Raw genomic sequence first — 23,328 nt, 5'->3', positions numbered from 1 at the left:
CGGACTTGGTGCACAGGCGGTTTCCACCTCAGCACCTTTGCGATTGCCAGCCAGAGAAGGATGGGCAGTGCGCGATGCATGGGCAGCCGCAGCACAAATGCGCGCGTGTAGATACTCCTGCATGCATCATGCTGTCAAGTGGTATGGTGTCATGATCATTGATGCAAAGCACGAGGAATCACGCAAGAAGTGGGACAGTGTGCTTGTTGTTTGTATTACCATTCTTGGAGGGAGACACGGTAGATGATGAAACCATCCTCGTCTGTGTCAGAATCCTGCAAATTCTCTAGCTGCATTGGGCCACAGAACTTGCACAGTCAGCGGCGATCTGGCCTCAAAATGCATTTGCTGTAGTGCACGACCCGGCATGGCGGTGTCTTTCGGGACCAGACAGCTGGGCATAAGTGGAGATTCCAATGGAAACTACCTGCACGGAACCTGTGCTGTCCCTTCTGGACTTCCAGATGGTGGCGTTCTGGACGACTTTGCTGGGCTTGTCCTCCTTCCACTCATAATTAGTCCGAAGGTCTATCTGCACAAAGTAGATCCAACTTCAGTGCCACTCTCCAATAAAAATCACTCAAGAGGACTGCAGATGCATTATGGTCCACGACTTGTGTCATGGGCTTCACCAGGCGAGTGATGTTCAGGTCCTCCTCAAGAAGGGCGAGGTCACTGCAGTTGCTTTGATACGGACAAGCACAGCGGTAGACAACTCCTGCGATACATATCAGCCCGTTCAATTAGTTACAAGAAGAAATATGCTAAACCCCTTGGATACCTGTATCCATTATACCACTGAAGGAAAAGTAGCATTGCCCCACCTGGTCTGAGCTTCACACTTGCACTAGCAAGATCTCGAAGATTGGGAATGCTGGTGACGGTTTGAATTATGCTGTCAGATGCAAGAGGAATGGCGTTGCCTGCAAGGTAAAGTGAGTTGAGCCTGGAATATGACAGACTTGCCAGCGTGGTGCTGCAAGTGAGACTTTGTGTTTTCTTTGATCACGCCCAAAGCAGCATCCTCACCTCCACGAAATTCTTCTTTTGCGATACTAGGAGCCTGAATACCCTGAGTCCCGTTGAACATCACATGCTTTATCCCTTCCCATAAATCCCAGAAACCGTCCATCTTGCTGTATAGCCTTCTACGTGAGGCGCATGGGAATGTGTCACTTCCAGAGGTTGTCCATAAGATTATGCTGATCTCATAAACAATGTGCGAGACTTCGTTTGACAGACTACACGATATCAGGTGGCATTTGTCCAAGGTTGATCAGCAGATGGTACTCTCGATCTAAAATCTCCCGTAAATTTACAGGCCTTAGGGAGTTTGAGGTAGGGCCCAGAAGGGGCCATGAGAAGAATGACATTTTTATATGCAACTCTGATACAGAATTTTACATGTCACATTGCAATTGCAAAATATAATGTCTCCTCTGTTTTGTGAAGGATTCATGCTGCAGTTCTCCCAGGCCTGCTACCTCATATGAGGCTGAGCCGCAGCGGCACGTGCACCGCAGGGCTCTCATTGAGAGCGTCTCAACACCGAGTGACACTGAGTCGGGTGGTAGGCTCGAGCATGACACAATTACTGTACTTTTTACTCGGTATACATGACTGGCTAAGTTGCATCTAGTTCAGGAATCGTGAGTTCTCCCAGGTGCCCGCCTTCAAGCGACGGCCCACTCCTCAACTCCTGCAGTGCACACCAGCGCGCAAGGATCCTTAGAAGCTTGGCGCTCACAATTAAACACTGCTGCCGAAGAGAAGCATATTCATCACAAGAACAGCACAGCTGCTGCAGCGAGTGAGTGAGGACCTGCAAGCGCAGCCGGTCGGCGTACTCGGCCTCAGCGGCCAGGGTGAGTTCCAGGATGGCGATGGCGGCGCGCTTGTGCAGCACGGCGTTGTACTCGGTGCAGCCCAGGCTCTGGATGCACGCGGGGCAGCCCGCCATCGAGCAGCAGTCGCACCCACGGATCAGTTCCAGCGCCCGCCGCAGCAGCTGCGGGAACAGCGGCCGCGCCTGCAACGATGCCGAAGTTATATTCAAGTGCAAGATTGTGACTCAGAAGGGATCTATAAAGTGTAACACCATGCCTGTTCATTGCAGCACCATGCAGCCAATGTAAGCATAGCATGAGGGCCAAAGCATTAGACAATAAAGCTGATCAGCTGCAAGTGCCAAGTCAGCGCTGAGCTGGAGCGTGCACACCTGCTTGGCGAGGCCGATGCCGCCAGGGTGTTTATCGTAGACAAGGAGGCGCTCGGGGCGGAAGCGCGTGTCGTACGGATTGTCGCACTCGTTTCCCAGGTCGGACGCGTTGCACAGCAGGAACAGCGGCACCACGTTGGCCAGCGCATGCGATGCCGCATGCAGCCCGTCCCGGAACGGCAGCCCCTGCGCCTGCAACGCCATGCGCGCCGACTGCGGCACCCGGATGTACGCCGCCTGCACGCCAAGCAACACAATGCATGCAGCAATGACCTCTGATGGCAATTGCACTCTGTCAAGTGCGGCTTGCCCATGCATGGGACCTTCTGGCAAAATTGACATGCCCTGTGAAAGTACAGGCTGGTTGTGTGCGGAAGGGTGAGAGCTAGGGTGACCCACCTGGGTGTTGAACTGGACGTCCGGAAGGAAGAGATCGACTGTGTCAAAGACCTCCCCGCTGCCCTGCCACACGCGGTAGAAGCCGAGCCAACGAGTGGTCACCTGGCACTCGTCGCACCGAGCTGAGCTGGGCATCTGCTCAGGCTGCTCACTTGCAGGCCCCTGCATGCACCTCTCAACTATGAAGCACATCCCCACCATCTGCCATTCTTCGTTAACATGCTCTCAGGTGCCAACTGAGGTGCCAACGGGTGTTGCGATAAGAGTCAAGATGGCGGGGTGTACGCTGTGCTTGGCGTAGGCGGTGCGGCCGCCGATGACGTGGACGTCGCAGAAGTCGCGCGTCTTGGTGTAGTACTTGAGGTCCGCCGGCCGCACCACCGCCACGCGCGAGCTCAGGTCCAGCTTCTTGCACAGGTACGTCCGGCCCTGCACACTCGCACCTTTCGTGAACACCAGCAAAGAAGCAAGCAGAGAAATAATAACAGCATCTGACATTGCTTCGCTCCCACATGCTGGAGACTGGCACCAAGCAAATTGGCTGAAGTGTTCCCTGTGAACAGCAGCGAGTAGATAGACCAAAGAGCTCAGAAAATAGTACCAGCAGGCAGATGCATCATTTGCACATCATGCAATGCACCACCCCCACGATGCATAGTGTTAATGCCTGGGGCCTCGCCTGGTAGAGGTAGACGGCGCCGTCATAGACCTCAAAGAAGGCCTTGCTCTCCTCGATCTCCTCCAGCACCTCGCCCCCGGCCGCCTCGTTGACGATGCTGTAGCGCTCCGGGTCGATGGCCCGCAGATTTATTTGGCGCGCTGGATTGTCCTTGCTGCCCACATAGAACAGCACGTCTGGGGTGCTGGCGTGCGGATGCCTGTTCACGAGCCCTGCCCAGCCACACCCCTGATACCGTCAGTGTCGCTTGTCTTGCTGCATCGCTGTAGAGACTTCCCTCTGTCTATAAAATGCTTTGCAGCCTTGTCTACAAAATCGTCGATTCAAGCAATTGTCTTCTCAGCTTCCCATGCAGTTGGAGCAGTGGCACACTTGGCTCTCTGGAAGAAGACAAACTCACAGGGCTCATGGAGGGAAACAAGCGCGCATAAAGCGCACCCACGGACTGGAGGAAGCTGGCAATCTCTGGGACGCGGGGGCCAAAATAGGCCTGGTCGTCCTGTAGCAGCAGGGGCGTCTCCGCCGCTGCACATGCCAGGTGCTGCTGCAGGAGCTGCTCATTCTCCGGGTCGATCTGTACCCACCCATGCGCACAGCTTTTCAGACATTGCAGATATTTCTGTACATGTAAGCAGCATCCCCAGAGCGAAGGGCAGCATGCATATTACATCTTGCATCTTCAGCCCTACTGCATGAGGTGCATGGTGTCACTCATGCGACTGAAGGTGGGCAGAGGTGGCAGTCACCTGAGCAGTCTCGATGGGGCGCTTGAACAGGTTTTCTGGCTGGTGCATGAAGTACTGGTCCAGCGGCCCATCAAAGCCGATGTAGATGGAGACGGACGGCTGCTCCCTGCGCCCCGCCCGCCCGGCCTGCTGCCACAGGCTGGCCACCGAACCTGTCGCAAGACGATGCCTCTCACAACAGTGCAAGGTACATCATGGAGCATTTGATGAGCTTCTTCAACCCTCAATAAGCTCTTCCAATGACGATGAAAACATCGTAATGTTGCTGCCCACCTGGGAACCCGAGGTGCAAAGTGGCATCCAGGGAGCCCACGTCGACGCCCAATTCCAAAGCGTTTGTTGCGGCAACTGCCCACAGCTTGCCATTGAACAACGCGCTCTCAATCTCTCGGCGCTCCTGGACCATGAGCAAATTTTGGTGAATTTCATTATTCGTTGATGCATGCAATGCGCCAAGCAATCATTTTTATTACTGACCACTGCGTAATTCAAACGCAATCATCCATCAGCATGATAAGCAGGAGTTAATAAGCCATGCACCTGCGGGCTGTAGCCTGCGCGGTACACAGAGATAGAGGAAGCCAGTTCTGGAGCTGTGGCCTTGAGCGTCTCACGTGTGTAGGCAGTGACCAGCTCGCATAGCTTGCGCGTGTTGCAGAAGGCGATGGTGCGCAACCCATGCTGCACGCACTCGGCCTGCACCGACCGCACACAGAATTGCTGGAGCCGGAACAGAAGCGAACTTTCTAAGCAGTGAGAGAGCAAGCTGCAAAGCAGGGAGCTACCTATCTAGTTAAATATAGAGCCCCCTGTGCAAAGCAACTGCAAGGCAATGAAATTATGTAGAAGAGCATGCATCGCACCAGCAGCAGACTGAGCTCCACAATAGGGCTGCCACGGCGCTCATCTGAAGGCACCCCCGCAGCGCCATGCCTCTCCCGCCACTCCCTCCCAGGCAGCCGCGCCTGGCAGTGTACCATAACATAATTACTCTTGTCCACACAGAACTCATGATGCACCCCATTGTGTCTGACAGCAAACAAGCACACGTAGATACAGCTGACTGATAGGACATATGGCCGGGGGCCCACCTGCACCTCTTCTCTGGCCTCCTTATCCTCTGCTGTTTCAGTGGCCAGGGACACTGTGCGGGCGGCTTCGCTGGTCTTGCTCAAGGGCTGAGAAGGTTGCTGCCTAGCCCCAGCCGTCAGCTCCTGCAGGCCTACAGTGCGCCGCTTCAGCAGCGGGCGCGGGAGGTTGTTGGGGTCGTGCAGGTAGTCCTGGTGGGACAGCTCCTTCTGTGGAGCAGCCGCCTGCAAAACACCCATATTCCCTTCAACAAAGATAAAAGTTGAAAGTTCAAAATACATCATGCCCGCCTCACAGGTGTACAAGATGCTCTGGAGCTGGCAATACCTGGCGGCGGGGCAATACGGTGCTCTGCACGAGGGCCTGCAGCCTGCGTTGCTCCTCTGTGAGGGGTGCTGCGTTGTTCTGAGCCTGCTCTGTGGCCATGCTGAGAGTTGCCACAGGCATCTGCTCAGCTGCATAGGGCTCCAGGTTTGCCTCGGCTTCGTCCGCGTCTGACTCAGAGCGCTCGCCGTCGCCCAGCTCGGGCGGGCTGAGCAGCTTGCTGAGCGTGGACAGCGTGGTGTCCTTGGCAGCCGCAGCCGCCAGCACCGCAGACGCCGGTTCCATGCCCTGCTCACCACCCACCTTTTCATCATCATTAGTCAGGTCCCTTTCATGCATCAAGGATACATTGTGCTGACAAGCAGGCATACAGGATCAAAACACAGAATAAAAGAACATGGCACTTCTCAAAGACAAATGAAGAAAGGGGATGGTCCATTGGCTGCACCGAGGCATCGGCCAGGGCGGAGCCGGCAACTGCGCGGCGCCTGCGGCCGATGCGCGCGGCCGAGAGCCAGTCGGCGTCCGAGGGGCTCCACACGCCTGCACCGGACGCGCCCAGGTGTATGCCTGCACCGCGCGCCTGCTCTCCCTCCTGCAGCCTCGAGCGCAGCCACTCCATCTGCTTCCTGAGACACCACCACCACAAGTGTCTCAGGCACTTTGAGCCAAATCTTAAACTTCACCTTCCTCCTGAGTCCATCATGAGAAATAGACCCAAAAATTTACAAGTTTTTTTGTATGCATGGCCACGTTGTTGAAACAACAGGGAAGATGAGATTTTGAAGCACCTCTTGTTGCCCTGGCGGGTGCGGCCCTCGGTGTGGGACATGCGCGGCTGCCTCTCCTTCTCCTGCCCTGGCTTGGGCGGCGGTATCGACAGGGGCGGGTTCCACATGATAAAGCTCTTGTGCCCATGGGGCGAGCCATCCTCGGACACCACGTGGACGCTCGGCACCCCTGAGGCCATGAATTGTGAGGTCACATTTAGCCACCAGAAATCAATATTATGGTCAAAAGGTCCATGGTAGCTGAGCCTGCACTTGCAAAAGGCACGGATGACAACTGCCATCACCTAGCAGCTGCTGGATGTGCTCCTGAGGATTGGCGATGGTGGCACTGGCAACAATGAAGCGAGGATCCCTCCTGTACTCCCGCTGGCAGATGCGTTGCAAGCGCCGCAGCACCAGCGCAGCATGGCACCCAAACACACCCCTGTGGCAAGCCAGCAGCGTCACCAACCAAGCTTGGACTGGCAAACTGCTGACCCGAGCACGCACATAGCTACATCCACTGAGGCAGAAATTGTCCCGAGAAAGTGGCATGGTATGGCGCCTAAGCACCTGTAGGCGTGCCCTTCGTCCACAACAATGTAGCGGAGGTTGCTCAGGAAGCGGGAGAACTGCCCGTGCACCGGCAGGATGCTGCAGTGCAGCATGTCTGGGTTGGTGATCAGCAGGTGAGCACGCTCCCTGACCTCCCCACGATCCTCCTGCAGGCATATCCAAGATAGCCCATGTCAGAGTCAGCGGCTTCAAGTACTGGGCTTCATGCGCTATCATGCGCATTGGGATCAAGGCCCTGCACAGTTGCATGATGCAGGGCCTAAATTGTGACACCAATGTCGGTAAAAGTTGGGATCATCTTTTTGATGGAGGCCTCTCCATGTGGGGTGCTTCTGCTTGGGGTACCTCAGAATTGGACAGGCAATCTTATGCAATCGTATGAGTCCAGAAGCATCCTGGTGCCTCACCTGGGGAGTATCGCCATCATAGATGTCGATGGAGGGCGCCTTGTCACCAAAAGCGGCGGCGCAGAGCTCCCTGAGGGCGCGCAGCTGGTCCTGCGCGAGGGCCTTGGTCGGGAACATGTACAGCGCCGTCGCGCGTGGGTCCTTCACCAGCGCCTCCAAGATGGGCAGGTTGTAGCAGAGCGACTTGCCGCTGGCTGTGGACGTGCACACCACCACATGCTTCCCTGCGCGCCCAATTCAACGCAGCTGTTTGGGTGACTGCTATTGGTTGTCTTTGATCAAGAATATGTGGAAGAGCCCCTGCATACGCTGGACAGCTCGACAATAACATAAATGCTGAGGACCCCGCAAAGTGCACAGAACTGTGGTAGGCAAGATGCAAGCACTATTTTGGAAGTTCCTGGAGCACCTGCAAGGGCGGCATCAATTGCCTGGGCCTGGTGGGTGAAGAGGCCGGTCACTCCCCGTGCGGACAGCGCTTTCATTACCGGTGCTGACAGAGCGGCGGCCGGTTTGCTGCACTTTGCTGCCCGCGCAGGAATCTGCTCCGTGTGCACGATCTGTCCGGAACAAGCGCTGTTTCAGAGGTTGTAGGTGGTAAGCTGCACAGACTGCTGCAGGGATCAGGCAGTGGTAGAGAGACAAGCAGTGAGTGGCAAAAGCGTGAAGAAGCCATACCTGTCCCTTGTACCAGGAGACCGTCTGCAGATGGGCAAGGAAGGCCTCCGGGGCCAGAGGCGTTGTATCACGGCATGGCTCGTGCCGGCGGTGCAGCTTCGGTGGCCGAGGCTCTGCCCTGCGCCTGCGCCCCCTTCCACCCCATGTCTCCTTCTGCTGGCCTGTAAATCCACACAAAAGACTGGAACTCTGCAAATCCACATTTGCAGGTCTGAGAGTGGAGTGTCAAGGATGGGGAAGTAGATGTGTGATGCAGGAGTGGGTCAGAGACCTGCAAGGGCCTCATCCTCATCACTGGCACTGCCGCTGCCCCTGTTCTGCGCTTCGTGCTTCCTGACCGCCTCCCTCAGAGAGCTCAGTTCCAGCGTCCGCACAGGGAACTCCGGGTGCCAGTCGCCCTCCACCAGCGGATCCCACTGCTGCCCATCCTCCGCCGCCTCCTTGACCTTCCCCTTGCGCGCCCTCCCTTTCATTGTCGGAAGAGCCTTCTGCACAGCAGCAGCGGCGCCGCTCGCTGCGCGGCCCAACCTGAGCACCCTGCCGCCTGCCCCGGGCTCTCCTGCACCCTGCTCTGCAGCTGCAGCAGCTGTGCTGCCGTCGTCCTGCCCCTGTGCAAGGTCATGCAGAAAGCGCTGGTGCACGAGCGCCACCGCTCTGACGAGGCCGGCGCGGAATGCCCGGGCGCGCCGCGCGTTGGCGTTGTTGAGGCCGCGCTGCGTCTGCGTCTGCCTGTGCTTGGTCTCCGTCTTCCCGCCGAGGCTGGGCGCATCGGCTCCCGCCTCAAAGTCCCCCAGCAGAGCATCCAGCAGGTTGTCAGCTCCAAGGTCCTGCAGGTGGGTCGCCGGGGGCGTGACCCGCTGGCCGGGGTCGATAATCTCGATGACAAAGCTGTCGCGCTCGCCCTTGTAGACCGTGCCTGCGCCGTCGGTGCGGATCTCGGCCGGGTTGGCGGTGTTGACGGGGATGGCGTCCAGGCCGCCCTCGCTGCCGCTGCTGCTGGCCCCGCTGCCACGCCTGCCCGCCGCGTTCAGGTGGCGCACCGAGCGTGGTGATTCAAACCTGCACGTGCATGCATCCTGCATCACGGGCATGAATAGATGCAATTCGAATAGTTGGGGTTCAGGAATTCAAGCAATTGACAGAGGTGCAGCGGCAAGCGCGTTCAGTGGGAGACTAGGGCTAGTGGAGCAAAGCAGGACCTGTTTCTGTTGCGAAGGATCACTACACTTGGACACAGGTCTGCCATAGCCTCCACATCGCTCAGCTGGGCGCCCTCAGCACCAGGTATGGCACGTATGGCCTTTTTCACATTCCGCCAAGTGGCCTGCAGACACAAGAACGTTGAATATCAAGATATTGATTGAGAGCCACAGGCAGCTGAATGTGCACACTAAAACAAAGCGGAAGGGCGTGCCTGAATGTGCTGCGACAGCAAGAAGGAGTAGACGCCGTTGAGTGCCAAGAAGATCTGGTGCAATTCGTCCAACACAGGCGGGAGAGGCAGCTCCACAATAATGGCATTCTCCTGCGCGGCACACACCGCCACATGTCAGATGCTACAAACGCCTGGCAGACATTTCCTGCAGCATGAGGCGAGGCTGGTAGTGGCGCACCGCAGGAGTCAATTTGCTTGGAGCTTCGTGCAAACGCGACAGAGAGGACAATGATTGTTCTGCTGTCGCTTGGGCCGTCTCTTCGCTTGCTGGCTGCTGCTGCACTCTGGCTGCTCGCCTGGCGCGCCTGGGCTTGCCTGCTGGCTTCTGTGTCCGGTCACTGTCAGCGGCATTTTCTCCTGAAGGCGCAGTTGCTGCCGGGCCTTCGATTGGCAACTCCCTGACACGTTTCAGCTCCTCTGAAAGCTCCTTCCAGAGAGGGTCCTCTCCTTCATTGATCACCGGACGTGCTGCATCTTGCGCTTTGGCGTGTACTTGGCTGGGTGCCAAGAACCCACCCTGGCTCACTGTGGGGTAAAGCTGTTGAGCTGGCTGCTTCAAGGGTGATGGGCCTGGCCGTGACACATAGCCTGGCAGTAGTGTGAAATTGCCCTCAGATGTGGCAGGCGAGTGGACAGCTGATGGTACGGCAAACAGTGGCTGTCCTGCTGGCGAGAGAAGTCCTGATGCCTGCCCAATCTCAGGGGACGGAGGCTCCACTGTCTTCCCTGCCACGTCCGCTGCATGGGAGGTTGCAGGTGCCAAGTCCGGCTTCGATAATTGAGATGCTTGAGGGTCTGTGCCTGGCCTGCTTTGGACCACTGCACCATGTGCTAGTTTCCTCTTCTTCTTCGTTTCTATAGCTACCTGCGGAAGGAAAGCACAGCATGGACAGTACTGCGGCTCAGCAGTGCTGCTGTTGAATGCATTTCTTACACAGCAGGGATAATTGTCCAGCACTTGCTTACCAGAAATTCTCCTGGTTGAAGTTGCAAGGTGCTAAGCTGTGTTTTATCCGGCACTTCAGCCCCCTACAATATTAAACACAGGAATGATCAGCAGTGCTGTACAAAGTTAAACTTAAAGAACCATTTACGTGCACAACCATATGTGTTTCTTCATCACCCGATTATAGAGCCGCAAGATGTAGCTGCACGCCCATTGCGATTGCACACTGCGTCTCAGATCACCGACAGTCTGATCACTTCTAGCAGATATGCTTGCGAACCTCCCGGTGAGGCTTCTCACATCTACAGATACATCCATCGATACCTGACACTGCAATAGAATTAAATATGAGATCACTTACCCTGATCTCAAGAAGCTTGGCACTCTCAGATGTCCTGTTTGCTTTGCTGCTTTGCATGCTTTGCAGTCGTCAGCATCAGGATGACTTGATCTGGGCGATGGCCCTTGGCATTGGGGAATTTGCATCCCAGAGCTATGACCTCAACTTAGGGATCGTTCAATTATCGGCGCTGATCAGCTTGCAGCTGCTGCTGCTTCAAGCATCATTGACCAAAGATTGAGCTGCTGACGATGACCCGAGAAGACAGGTGCGTCTTGCAAGCTTTTCGGGCTCTTACGTATGTAAACTTAAAAGGCATCAAATCATGCGTGTGTGTGGCTACGCTAACAGTTCGCATGATACTGCCAGAAAGTACGATGGGAGAAGGCCGAGGGAACGAAGTAGAGATAGACAATGGGGCAGTGACAGGGACAGAAGCAGAGAGAGATACAGAGAAGAAAGCGATGGGTACCGGAGGACTGAAAGGTGGCGTCACAGGAGCAGGGAAAGGGAGGCAGAAGAGGATCCTTACAGAAGACATAGTCCCAGATCCAGGACCAGGAACCGCTCACCTGATCGACATCACAGGTTCTCTTCTTCCACACTTTTTCATTTTTTGTTGGGAAAAAGTTGTTCTCGCAGAACAGCTGAAGCAGGTTAGTATTCCGCCGCAGGGACCATAGCCGCGAGCGCAGGCCAAGCCTGCAGCAAGGAGGTTTTGAGGACCGCTGGGTACGGATCTGCACTTGTCTTTGTGGTGACGTCACAGTTCAGCTGATTGACAGGAGATACCCGTTCCTTTCCTCTGTTCAGCTCGTCGCGCGATACACGGAGGTGTCCTGCGGAGGTCCTGCTTGCCTTCCTGCAAATTTGCTCAAGATCTTTCCAAACACTTGCACAGGCTGGATCCTCGCAGCCGCCAGCTGGCTATGAGCACTATGCGTCCATGGAGCAACAGCAGCAGTATGCGCATCATGGTGGCGCAAGCAACCACTACCAAGGTAGAGTCAGGATAGGAGACCTCCGGGCCGCGGCCGGCAGCATGGCGGCCGTTGCATCCTCTAGAGCCCCACACCGCTCATTGCCCCTTGAAGCCTGCAGACTCCGCCATGTTGCCCACTGGCTCTGGTAGGCCTCGATACCGCCCCTCGATACGCATGGGGCCAGATCGTGACTGCTGTCCCGCTGGCGCCTCCAGCAGATGCCTACAGCGGATACAGCGCATACGGAGCGAACTTGGAGGCCGGCCTAGAGGGTGACATCTCCGCGCCGGCCCAGCCGCCAGATGCGCGCGGCCGCTCCGGTGACCGTTACGGGTCCGAGGAGGGGGAGGAGCCGTACGATTTCAAAGCGGCTGCCTGGTCTGACGAGGATCAGTCCTCCGACTGGGCCGAGCGCGCTGGCCGCTCCCACCGGCGGAGGCGGCGGGGGTGGCGGGACGATCAGCCCTCTGCCACCCTCTACGTCCGGGTGCGTGCCGCTGCTTCCCCGTGCCTTAAAGCTACAAGCACATTAGCGGCTCTCGCAGCGTGGTGTGTGACTGGGCATGTCTGGGATGCAGGGGGTGCCAGAGGAGGCAGAGGAAGCAGACTTCTACCTGCTTCTCTCTGGTAAGGCCACTTTATTGCATGGGATGGCAGGAAATTTGTTTGACTTTGCAATGACGCAAGCATGGGTGCAAGGCTGATTGTGTTGATCCAAGCAGGTTTTCCTGGTGTGCGCCAAGTGCGAGTCAGTAGGGATCGATCCACGGGCCGGTCAAAGGGCTACGCGTTTGTGGTGAGCATCCAGTTGTTCTACACCTTTAATTTCACAGTAGCATGAAATGTTTGCCGACCTGTCCTTCGATATGGCTGTTTTACTGAACACACCGCGTTCATGTGCTGCAGGATTTTGACAGTGTAGAATCGGCAAGGGCACTGATGGAGTCTGAAGCTGCAGAGGAGCTAAAGCTGATGGGACAGAGTCTGCAACTGGAGTACAGCGTGTCTCCACAGCCCGCGCATGCAGCTGGCAGCAGCGATCAGTCCTTGCTGGACTGGATCTGCAGCATGTGCCAAGCCGTGAACTTCTCCCGGTACTTTGACTTCAAGAGCACCTGGGCACACACTGCCTTAATACACGCTGTTTATTGCATAAGCCCTGATAATGAAAGTCAGCGATAAGAGTGTATTCCCCCCCGATTACTGCCTTCCTTGGGATGTCCCAAAGAAAAGAGCAAAAGGTGTGTTAGGTAGGCGGTCCCACAGGACTTCTGACGAAAGCCGATTATGCTTCAGGCGGCTGGAGTGCTATCAATGCAGCACCATTAGAGCACCAGATGTGAAGAGGGTGACAGCCGGCCCAGAGGGGCCATCTTCAGTCCTGAAGGTGTCTAACATTGATCCGCACACAACGTAAGTCCACCTTTCCTTCAATAATGATGACAATTTTGATATCCTCAGAATCTGTGGTCATTAAGCCAGCTTCATTTCCAGTACAATGCTCACTTGGAAGTGTGGTGCTTAGGGAGGATGTGCTGCACGGTCTCTTTGCGAAGCATGTGCCAGTCAAGGAGGTCAGGCTGGTCCGGGACAAATACATTGGGGAGCCCAGGGGCTTTTGCTTTGTGCAGTTCCACTCTTTGGCTGATGCAGGCAGATCCCTTCAGCTTTTCCAGGTGCGCACACCTCTTTTCGTCAACTAGTCACAAATCGTCTAAGGCACCATTCCTTTTTGTGCTCACCTGCAAGACGCTGCGTGCTTCATCTCATGGTGCATGACTGGAGTTCATTCTTCTTTCAGAACTCCCCAGTGGAAGGCCAGGCTGGCACGCTGAGGCTGTGCTATGCAAAGGACCGTGCTCCAGCCTCTGGGCCTGCTGCCGATGCCCTGCAGGTGATGCCATCATCAACATTGCCATGCACTACTAGCAAGTATCTTGCATGTAATCCGGCATCGGGAACTTATTGACGAATACTGAGGATTGGGGCATGTTGCAGGCAGCGGCAGCAATGTCTGCGTACACTGACTGGGCACCAAAGGACATTGATGAGGCGGCCCTGCAGGCGGCGTTATCTGTAAACGCTGCAGACAACAGCCAGGCAGAGCAAGCACTGCCAGAAACCTCCGCTGCAGCAACCGAAGTTCAAGCTGCATCAGGCTTTGCGTACGACAGTACCTCTGGTGAGCTTTGCCTGCTGGGATGTACATCCTGCCCTGATGAAGATGGTGTATTCGACCTACATGCAATGGAGGCTCTTACATGCCGGTTTCACACATTGCAGGGTACTACCATGACTGCAGCTCGGGGTACTACTATGACGCAAACACAGGCCTCTACTTTGTCACTGAGAGCCAGCAGTGGCTCGGCTTGGACCCTGCCACTGGCCACTTCTACGACCCTGCACAGCAATCTGCTGATCCAGCCGGCGAAGCTGCACAAAGTACCACAGGTGAGAACTCCTGGCATCATATTAATGATGCTTACGTTCTCTGAATTTTCGGCTTTGAAGTAGGTTACCTGCTGCAAGTACAGCTCGTCTACTGCAAAATTAATGCTGAGGATGACACTTGATTTGTTGCAACAGGGGCTTTTGCAGCAGATGGGCAGGTGGCGGCAGCGCAGCAGCAGAGCTTGGCTGACTTGCAAGCGCCGGAGGCAACGTACCAGATCAAGAAGGCTCCCGCCAAAAATCGGGGGGCCATCATCGGTTCTGCGCCAAAGCTCAACTCGGAAGGCTTGCTGGCCGCAGCGCGCGCAGCTCAGGAGAAGGAGGAGCGTCAGAGGGCACAGGTGAGGGTCCTGTCCATTGAGCTTCTTTATCATCAGTATTGGACAGTGTGCCCCTTGAGTAGGATCGCAAGGGTTTCCAAAGTGCAAGCGCCTTCAAGCTGTAGTATTATTCAGCGGCGGTTCCGTGGTGTGATGACCCGTGCCGGTGATGGAGAAGCTATTAAGCAATGTTTTAATGCCGGTCAGGAAGCAAAGGAGAGGGCCAAGGCTGCCGCAGCCGCAAAGCGCGCACAGCAGCAGAAGCAGCCTCAAGGGGTCATGCAGCAGCAACATGAGCCGCCCCGAGGCAATCAGGGCGCGCCGGCTACAGCTGCTGTATCTATGCCACAGGGACCAGTTCGTGGCGTCATCCGCAGCAGTGGGCGCTGGAACAAGCAGACGTGACATTCCATGCATCTCAGTTCTGGGGGAGCAAATCAAGCCTTGTCACAGATTGAATTTTGTAGAACTTATCTAAAATGAACAGGAACTTATGTTGAGATGTCAGGCTGGTCAATAAATGAACTCTGCCTCCTCAGAATATTTATGAGAAACATTTCTTAAGTTTCGTGCACCTTACTATGTTTGAGCGCTTGTGAGCATGCGCATGCACTGTTGATTACCCTTGCTGAGGAGGCTATGCCTGCAAATTAGTGATGTTCACTTTCGGATATGTTCTGCCCAGTGCTCATCCAAATCACGTAAGTTACATGGTGACATTCAGACCAAACATGCCATACAGCTCTCACTTCAATCGTTTGCCACCAAGCCGCCGTGCTTTCTTCCGCTTGGTGTCCGCAGCAGCCGCTGCCGGGACGTCCTCGGTCAGGTGAGCATAGTCCTCTGCCGCAGCAAACACACTGCCGCCCTTCTCCTTGCGCTTCTTCGTGCCCCCTTTGTCAGGAATCTCCTTTGAGGCTTTAGCTTTGCCAGCCGCCTTCTTCTTTGCTGCTGGTGCCTTCTTTCCTGCTGCTGCGTTTGGCTGCCCATGCATGACCCACTCCCCCTCAGATGAATCACTGTCGTCATCGTCATCTGATGGACTTGCCTCTTCGTCATTGCCCCTGCCCCCATCCTCGCTATCACTCGACTCTGCCAGTGCCAACACGTCCAGATCCTCTGAATCTGCGAAGGCAGCAGACCCAGGGCTTAAAGAGCGCACACACTGCTTTGTGCGCTTGCTAAAGCTCTGCTGCAGACATTGCGGAGGCATACCATGACAGTCACTGGATGCTAAGCTCAGAAAAAGCTCAAGAGAGGATGACTGTACGGCCTCCAACCATTCTCTGTGGGCCCTCACCTTGTTCTGATCCAGAAGCTGCCTCCACCTCCTCCTCACTCTCATCATCCTCACTTTCACTTCCTGGCTGGACAGTGTCAGTCCCATCTGACTCCCCATCCGAAGCTCCTCCGCTGCCATCTGTGTCCGAACCGCTGCCCTTGTCTACCTCAAATGCAGCCGCCAGGTCATCGTAGTTGTATGCGGAGTCCCCTTCCATGTCATCGTCGTCTGACTCCTCAGCATCGAGGAACTCATCTGCACGGCAGCAGCACAGTTAGTCTCTTCGACCGGCTGCATGCTGAAATCCCCCTCAGTGCACCCACGCGTGCTGCACTTGAGTGACTGAAGGCCAAAAGAGCACATGACAGCGTCTGGGAGGCTGAAATTCTCCAACAGTCCAACTGCGCATGCCACACATGAAGTGCCGCTCACAGACGGCCATAACAATACTATGGGAGCCGCACCAACTGCTTCGTCACTGTCAGACACCTCCTCGCCGCTGCTGAGGTCCTCGTCCTCCCCCTTCTTCGCCTTCTTCTTCTTGCCGCCCTCCTTGCGCGCTGACCTCAGCGCCTGACACCGCACACAAAGACACACGTCTCACACTGCATCTAGCAAAGTCTAGTGGAACAACACATCTGCATGCAGTGCCACTCTGCAGAGCTCAGGCAGGCAACGAACTTTTACTGCTCATGTACACCAACACCATCCAGAATGTGGGCTGGCATGGCCGATAGCAAGTGTCAAAGATGCCCTAGCAGCAAGAAGCAGCGCACCTGGTACTTCTGGAAGAAGGCGGCGTCGGGCGCCACGTCAGCCTGCGCCAGTGCGTCAAATACGGCGCTGCCCAGGGAGGCCGCGGAGGGCGCCGTGCTCTTGGGTCGCAGCGGCTGCATCAGCGAGCTGCCCTTCGCGTGCGCCTGCGCAACCAACATTCCCAAGTAATTAAGTCGCTCCCTAAACACCCCTGAGGTTTGCTAAGGTGTATGCTATGTGCCCAGGTTGCTGCACCGTGAGTGGCAAGGCCAACTGGATGCAGTTTCCCAGGCTGTGAGTGCACAGTGGCCGCATGCTATCATTTCAAGGCCAGGACAGAATATAATGTACTAGAAATGAAGGGATGATGCAGCTTTCTGATGGCAGCGGTTGATGGGAGCAGGGGCATGCCTTGGGTTTGCGCTGGACGAAGGTGTCGAGGAAGGCGGTGAGGGAGAGGTCGCGGAGGGGGTCGCCGTTGTAGACCACGGGCGCGCCGGCCAGCAGGGAGCGCGCCATGGCCGCCACGCTCGGATGCACGTGCGACGCCAGCGCCGCCAGCTCCCACCACGGCACCCGCTCCGCCCCGGCATGCAGCGGCTCCCTGCCACGCGGCGTTCCCTCACCCCTCAGCTCTTGAAATTGAATTATAATACGATAATATGAAATATGCACTCTATAGAACGCACTCAACCACAAGTGAAACATGAAAGACCTATTGATTTGCCACGGCTCGCGCCTACCAATCAAAATAGACTGCCAGGAGAACATTAAAATTGTGCCGTTCTCCATAGAAACCATTGTGACCAGTATGTCACAGTCAATAGGAATACTTGTCAGTGCTGGCCTCTCACCGCTTGCGCATGTCATAGCCGCCAATGAGTGGCTGCTGGTCACTGCTGCCGGGGCCGTCAGCCGTGGCACCGCTCTTGCTCTGACCGGGCTGCTCTGCAGAGCCGCTGCCCGGCAGTGGACCCCCGCTGGCGGCTGCAGCTGCAGCGTCGCCCTCGCCTGTTGTGTCTGGCGCATCCACAAAATGCTCCATTCCATCGTCCGCCTCCTCTGAGTCCATGATCTGGTTCCACAGGGCGGGCATCTCCTGTGGAGCCCAACAAGACATCTGGGACCATTCTCCTTCGAGGGTAGTGCATTTACTCTTTGATACCTCATAGTATCAATGTGCCTGATCGGGATGTCCCAGGTTTTTCTTCCACTGTGTTCAATGGGCCTTCCCACGTGGAATAGGTATGGCCTGGAATTTCTCTGCCGCTATTTATAATGAGGACCTCAAACACCCACAGGGGAGAGCGCGAGGGCTGGAATTGCGGACTATTTCATGTATTTCGCACAAAACATACACTCCTCACTGGTGCTCAACATTGCTGATTGCAGACTGCTAACAGTATCATGTTTATGATGCAGCAAACGTGCAGGTGCAGGCAGGTGGTGCCAGCAGGCGTGCATGCGAGCGTGCCTGCAGGAGCTGGGAGGTGAGCATGAGGCAGCCGCAGGTGAAGTTGGGCTGCTGGTGCGCGGCGACCTGCAGCAGGCGCTTCACGAATGCGCAGACGCGCTTGGGGCTGACGTCGGCGCGCATCGCCTTGAACAGCAGGCTCAGGAACATGGGCGCCTTGTTGGTGCGCCCCACCTCCGCCGACTGCATCACCTCGTACAGCGCCCTGCGGACATCACGCCAGCACACTTCACCTCTGCAATCCTTTTGACGTCTGCCTCCATTGAGACTTCAATCTTGGGCTCCGATGAGCCTGCTGGCAGTGCTGCTGCTGTGGACCTGAAAGCTTAAGAGATGGGAAGGAGAAACCCAGCAAGTGCAGCTATGCGTCACTTTTGACTTGTATCATGTCAGCATTGCTCAGACCGCGACGCCCATGCCATGGGAGCTATGCTTGGCAGCTTGAAGACTGCTGACATGCGGGCAGGCGGGCTTGGGGAGGACAGTATTAGCAGGACAGATGCGTGGTGTACAGCACCTGTAGAAGCGGTCGGAGACGGCGGAGCGCGCGGAGAGGAGCTGGAAGAGGAGCGCGAGGGCCTGGACGGCCACGCCCAGCGGCGCGGTGTGCAGCACGCGGAAGAGCGCGTCCGCGTGGTGCGAGGCAACGCCCTCCGACGCGTCGCCGTGCACGTAAGGGAACGCGCGCCGCACGCCCGCCAGCAGCGCACCCAGCATCCTCGCATCCACCTCAGCCGCCTGCCGCACAGAAATGTCGTCCTTCACTCCCTCAATACTCGCTGATAACATGTTCATGTTGATACACTAACCTGGAAATTCATCCCTGGCTTCGAGCAGGGCAGCATGTGAAGTTTCCCATAGTCACGATCATCCTCAATTCTGAGGCACAGTATGGGGAGAAACATGCACGGAATGTGACCATAAGAGACGCAATGACTGGCAACGCTCTGGAGCCAGTGACTGCTTCCATCGAGATGCACACAGGTTGTCACCTGGTCGGCTGAACTGGGGGCTCTCTTGGGGGCGCCGCCTGAGGGTTTGGAGCGCGCGTGCTCCGGCGCGCCCTTCTTGCCGGGCTTCCGGTGCTTGGCGTGCGCCTTGGCCTCGCGTGCGGCCACCAGCTCGCTGCCGTGGCCCAGCTTGCCCTCCAGGATCAGCTTGAACAGCGTGAAGTATATGTCCACGAGCTTCTGCGCCAGAGCGCTGCCGCCTGCACAGCCAGAAATTGCTCAGCACTGACACATCCACATTATAGCGGGACTCGTGTTTACCAAATACAGCACAAACAACAAGAGGAAGCTATCAAGCCTGATCTCTGAAATGCAGAGATCTGGAATGAGGCCTCTGCATGGCCTACAGCAAGGGTTATTTGGCAATCGCGATGAAGCAGAATCCACTGATGACTCAATCACGAGATAGACAGCCCACAAAGAGCAAGGCAACATGATAACCACTAGGTACTGCTTGTCATGTGCAAACAGCAAGGGAGCCCCAGGGACTTCTTGGACTAGGAAAGGGTATTGCCTTCTGAGGCGTTGTGGGAGAGGGGCATCTGGTTGAGGAAGATGACGCCGTAGTAGCGCGCACGCTCCTGCAGGCCCGGCCGGAACAGGAAGCGCTCCACCTCCCGCGCCATCACCACCTTCATCGCCGGGTGCTCCTCCAGAACTCCCCTCAGCAAATAGCCCGCCTGCACGTCAACACCGGCACCATCTAATCAGCCTTGTTTGCTGGCATCCATGCCATGCTCACCTCTCTCTCACTCAGTCTTGTCGTCACTCAGATCGTGGCAAATTCTCTCACTCCGTCCTTTCCTTTCACCCCGCAGCAAAGACAGCACCAACATGCTTGCATGGGTCAGACGATCGCTCTGTCCTCGTCGATTTTCCGGTTTGTGGACTTCAGCCGGCCAAAGGTATGGTCCAAGCCTGTCCAGGTAATGATGGCCGGTCCTGCTGAATTCTCAAGCCTATTTGACGCGCTGTGTCTCTGTGCGCACCTTGGAGGCCAGCTTCCGGGAGGGGTCGCCCAGCTTGTTGACAAGTGCAGCCAGCAGATGTGCCTCCTGCTCCGGCTTGGCAGCCAGCAGCGTGGCAATGGCCTTCAGCGTCTTGTCCTTCAGAAACTCCAGGTTCTCCCGGCTCGCCTCCTCCAGCATTCCAACAAATGCTGCATACCTGCGCTCCAGCCAACATCTTCACAAAGTTATGGATAAAGATGATATTGTATAGCTTCTTGCAGATGCACGCAGGCATGTGGAAAGATGGGTCAACAGTATGACAGGCTCCCACCTGCGCTTGATCTGGTCCTCCACGTAGAAGTACAGCAGACGGCGCATGCCCTCCTTGTTGTCAGGCACCGCTGCGATAGGCTGCTCCTCAAAGAACTTAAGCTTTCTGTCCGGGAGCAGGGCGGCGATGAAGATCTCCCTCAGCGCGTCGATTGCCTGTTCGTGCCCACAGTCACCTCAGATTGCACGCACAATGATTCAATACTAGCATCCGTTCCACCATCATCAAAATTTGCAAAATGCCACGCTCCTTTCACCCAGGTCAGCTTTCACAAGGAGTCCGGCTAACTGTACCAGCACCAGCGCATAGCAATAGATCCTAAATCCCCCGGACAGCTTCTGTGATGTATGTCAATGTTCAAGCTGCATCCACAAGTAACGGCGCACCTGGCCGGCGACCGCCCGCGCGCCGCTGCTCTTGCCGACCCAGCGCAGGAGCTCATCGAGGGAGCGCAGGTTGGCCACCGCCGATTCCTGCAGCAGCAGCGTCATGGCCGCCACCCTGTCCGCCACCGTACCCGCCCGCCGCACCTCCTGCAGCCACTTCACGTCCTGCCCGCTCCTCCGCCCTGGCCACCACATTGCACACACTCAGAGACAACCCACGCAAGCCGCCTCTCTGTCAAACCAGCTGCACGCCCGTTGCTGTGAAGGGGGCGAATTGGGGGTGCACTGCTCACCCATGGCATTCTCGAACGCTGCGGCCTCGTTCGCAAGGGCCTGCTCTGCGGCGGCGCGTCTCTCCTCAAGCTGCTCGGGGCCGAGTGTTGCGCCGTCTGCCTTGAGCGGCGGCAGCGCCGCTGCGGCCTCGTACCAGAGGGACGGCTCGTCCGAGCCCAGCAGAGGCTTGCCCTGCTTCTCGCCTGGATGCGTGCACAGGAGTTGTCAGCCACATTATCCATGGAGGAGAGGAGAGATACCTCGGCAGCCAAGGGAGGTGCGAGGCACAGTGCCTCACCAGGCCGCGGCCCCACTCCTGTGTTCCATGTCCGCTCTCTTACGCGGGGATCGACCTCCTGGCTGCCATTCTCAGGCCTGCGGACTGGTGCATTTGAGTCACTGCCCTGCTTGGCACCAGCAGTCTTGGTCGGGGCGCTGGTTTTCTTCTCGACCTGACGGCTGTCCTGGGACTCCGACTGTCCCTTTGTTCTCTTCGGTTTTGCAGCATCCTCGAACTTCTGTTGAGCCTTTTGTGGCTTGAAATCACTATCATCAAAGCCTGCATCTGCTCCAGCGCCTGCGAGACCAAGCTGCGCAGCGAATGCAGCTACATCTGCTTTGATCCCCTCGACATCTTCGTTATTATGATTGGATGTTTTCTTTTGGGATCTCTCGTCCTCAGCACTTTTCTTGCGGACTTTAGTCTTGGCTGGCATTATGTCGTGTACTTTCCCAGCTAGATCATTACAGCAGAGCAAGGATTGTCTCACAAGAAACGCTAGTTCTCATTATTTCGACGATGCAAATCAAGGATTTGAAACATGTCCTGTGAGTCGCTGTGCAATTGAGAGTCGCCAGAGGAGCTGTTTAGATATTGTGTACCCTCCAAGTTATTCCGACATGGGGTTATAAATGCCAAGGCCCACTTTGCCATTCAACAGTGCAGCAACTCAAGGAGGACATGTTGTCCTCAATCCAAAAAATGCAGCAAGCTCTGCTGTGGTGTTGATTATGAGCTGCAAGCGCGGTACTGCTACTTGCAATTGTGTTCAACCCGGGTCAACACTTTGTGACCCTAGCGGCTAGCCTAGGGCCTGAGGGCCTGCGAAGTTAATCAAGAACTTCTGGTTTTAAACGAGGACAGCTATGGGGCAATGCTGTTTGCCAGTTCCGCATTCTCCCAAATACACAGGGAGTCCCTGTCCACATGTGTAGGACAGTTAACAAAAGCTCTAGAGCTCAGACCTGCCACAGGTCCCTCTGAAACTGCAATTGAGGCCGTCAATTTCCTCGCATGTACAAGAACAATTTAAACTTAAAATCAACAAAATGACTTGGTGCTTGCCCCCAATGTTAATGTACACAACATGAGCCGGGGTATTCCTCAACATCGGAGTGGGCCCCACTGCCAATTTTCACTCAGCTTTGATCATATTAGGAACCTCAATCCCTTTGGACTGAAGCCACGACATGTCCAGCCGCCACTTCATCTTATTCCTCTGCTGTATCACGCCCTCCAAGTACTGAAGGTACTCCTCTGCTTCCATGATGCTCCACCTGCAGGCAGCACTACTTCCTCTGACAACTTCGGAGACGTCAAAAAGACATCGCCATAGAAATACTGCAATACAAGCCCAAGACATGAATAGTCTCCAAGCCACAGACATAGAAAGTCGTATGGAACATATTGATGCAGCTGTACGGGCTCCTTCATGCAAGTTCAAATACAGTACGGGATGAGGTGAGAGGTGGCGCACTCGTTCATGGCCTGCAGCGTCCACATGGCAGTCTGGCGCTGCTTGTCGTCGACCTGGACGAGCACATGCTTTGCCAGGTGCACCTCTGGGCACAGAGCTTGCAGGCCCACAAGCCTCGCTATCCCCGCTTCGTCGTCAAATGACCAAACCTCCTGGCACACCACCGGAGCAACCGGGTCTGACCCCTGTCCTGCAGATATCGCACACCTGCACACATCATGCAACGAAATTAGTATCCTGGATCATGATACAAGAGGCAATGCTCCTGAAAGGGCATCCTCTAGACTGGAAAGGACCCCAATTCCCATGATCCTCCTTAGAAAAGCACCTGAAAGTTGCGGAGACATGAATGAAGCTCGTGAGTGTAATAGTCCCACCTGTACATTGCTGCCCTGCACGTTTCCTGGGACAGCTTGTCCCAGTCCTGCTTCGGCAGGATGCTGGAGAGGTTGACGCTGGACAGCAGGCTGTCAGGGAAGGCATCCACTGTCAGCGGTGGCAGCTGAGGCCGAGCAGCCACCTGCAACAGGAGGGGCGTTCACATGCAATTCTCCAAAATCAATTCTCCGAAAAATTGAAATACAAAAAAAAGTGTTCCATCAGATTCCAGCAGTCAAGACAGCATGTAAGCGCATGGGCAGAAGAGGGGAGGTACCAGCGCGCCCCAGGTCCCTGTGTCAGGGACTTGGCCGATGTGATATGCATGCCCAAACGTCACATCGTAGGGAAAGTGGCCAGTCAGATCGCG

General features: G+C 56.0%; 5 protein-coding genes across 5 annotated transcripts; 1 reads left to right on the top strand and 4 right to left on the bottom strand.

Moving 5' to 3' along the window:
- Positions 1-1,624: 1,624 nt before the first annotated feature.
- Positions 1,625-7,774, bottom strand: COCSUDRAFT_14219 (DEAD-domain-containing protein; the record flags this gene model as incomplete). Its single annotated transcript, XM_005649202.1, has 15 exons — positions 1,625-2,029; positions 2,219-2,455; positions 2,618-2,725; positions 2,867-3,046; positions 3,267-3,508; positions 3,735-3,870; positions 4,043-4,194; positions 4,316-4,439; positions 4,583-4,738; positions 4,906-4,975; positions 6,337-6,415; positions 6,531-6,670; positions 6,799-6,947; positions 7,209-7,432; positions 7,618-7,774. Coding segments are annotated over 15 exons (2,559 nt in total), but the record flags the coding sequence as incomplete, so codon positions are not given.
- Positions 7,775-11,071: 3,297 nt separating this feature from the next.
- COCSUDRAFT_41038 (hypothetical protein) lies at positions 11,072-14,766 on the top strand (the record flags this gene model as incomplete). The annotated part of the gene is made up of 11 exons (XM_005649201.1): positions 11,072-11,195; positions 11,806-12,077; positions 12,169-12,217; positions 12,313-12,386; positions 12,497-12,684; positions 12,887-13,003; positions 13,116-13,266; positions 13,589-13,772; positions 13,874-14,041; positions 14,177-14,382; positions 14,569-14,766. The coding sequence occupies 11 exons, from the start codon at positions 11,072-11,074 to the stop codon at positions 14,764-14,766; spliced, it is 1,731 nt and encodes a 576-aa protein (XP_005649258.1).
- Positions 14,767-15,106: 340 nt separating this feature from the next.
- Positions 15,107-17,495, bottom strand: COCSUDRAFT_62132 (CBF-domain-containing protein; the record flags this gene model as incomplete). The annotated part of the gene is made up of 6 exons (XM_005649200.1): positions 15,107-15,486; positions 15,662-15,898; positions 16,108-16,216; positions 16,420-16,563; positions 16,829-17,003; positions 17,254-17,495. 6 exons carry the CDS (start codon positions 17,493-17,495, stop codon positions 15,107-15,109), a joined length of 1,287 nt encoding a protein of 428 aa, XP_005649257.1.
- A 777-nt stretch (positions 17,496-18,272) lies between these two features.
- COCSUDRAFT_14147 (hypothetical protein) lies at positions 18,273-20,745 on the bottom strand (the record flags this gene model as incomplete). The annotated part of the gene is made up of 6 exons (XM_005649199.1): positions 18,273-18,602; positions 18,992-19,076; positions 19,382-19,563; positions 19,873-20,050; positions 20,165-20,319; positions 20,551-20,745. 6 exons carry the CDS (start codon positions 20,743-20,745, stop codon positions 18,273-18,275), a joined length of 1,125 nt encoding a protein of 374 aa, XP_005649256.1.
- A 1,190-nt stretch (positions 20,746-21,935) lies between these two features.
- Positions 21,936-22,986, bottom strand: COCSUDRAFT_32797 (hypothetical protein). The gene is made up of 3 exons (XM_005649198.1): positions 22,958-22,986; positions 22,581-22,787; positions 21,936-22,380 (listed from the first exon to the last, which is right to left on the bottom strand). The coding sequence occupies exons 1-3, from the start codon at positions 22,963-22,965 to the stop codon at positions 22,239-22,241; spliced, it is 357 nt and encodes a 118-aa protein (XP_005649255.1). The 5' UTR covers positions 22,966-22,986; the 3' UTR covers positions 21,936-22,238.
- Between the last annotated feature and the right edge of the window lie 342 nt (positions 22,987-23,328).

Source organism: Coccomyxa subellipsoidea (assembly GCF_000258705.1).
Source record: "Coccomyxa subellipsoidea C-169, whole genome shotgun sequence".
NCBI classification, from domain to species: domain Eukaryota; kingdom Viridiplantae; phylum Chlorophyta; class Trebouxiophyceae; family Coccomyxaceae; genus Coccomyxa; species Coccomyxa subellipsoidea.
This window is presented reverse-complemented; position numbering and strand designations above follow the sequence as displayed.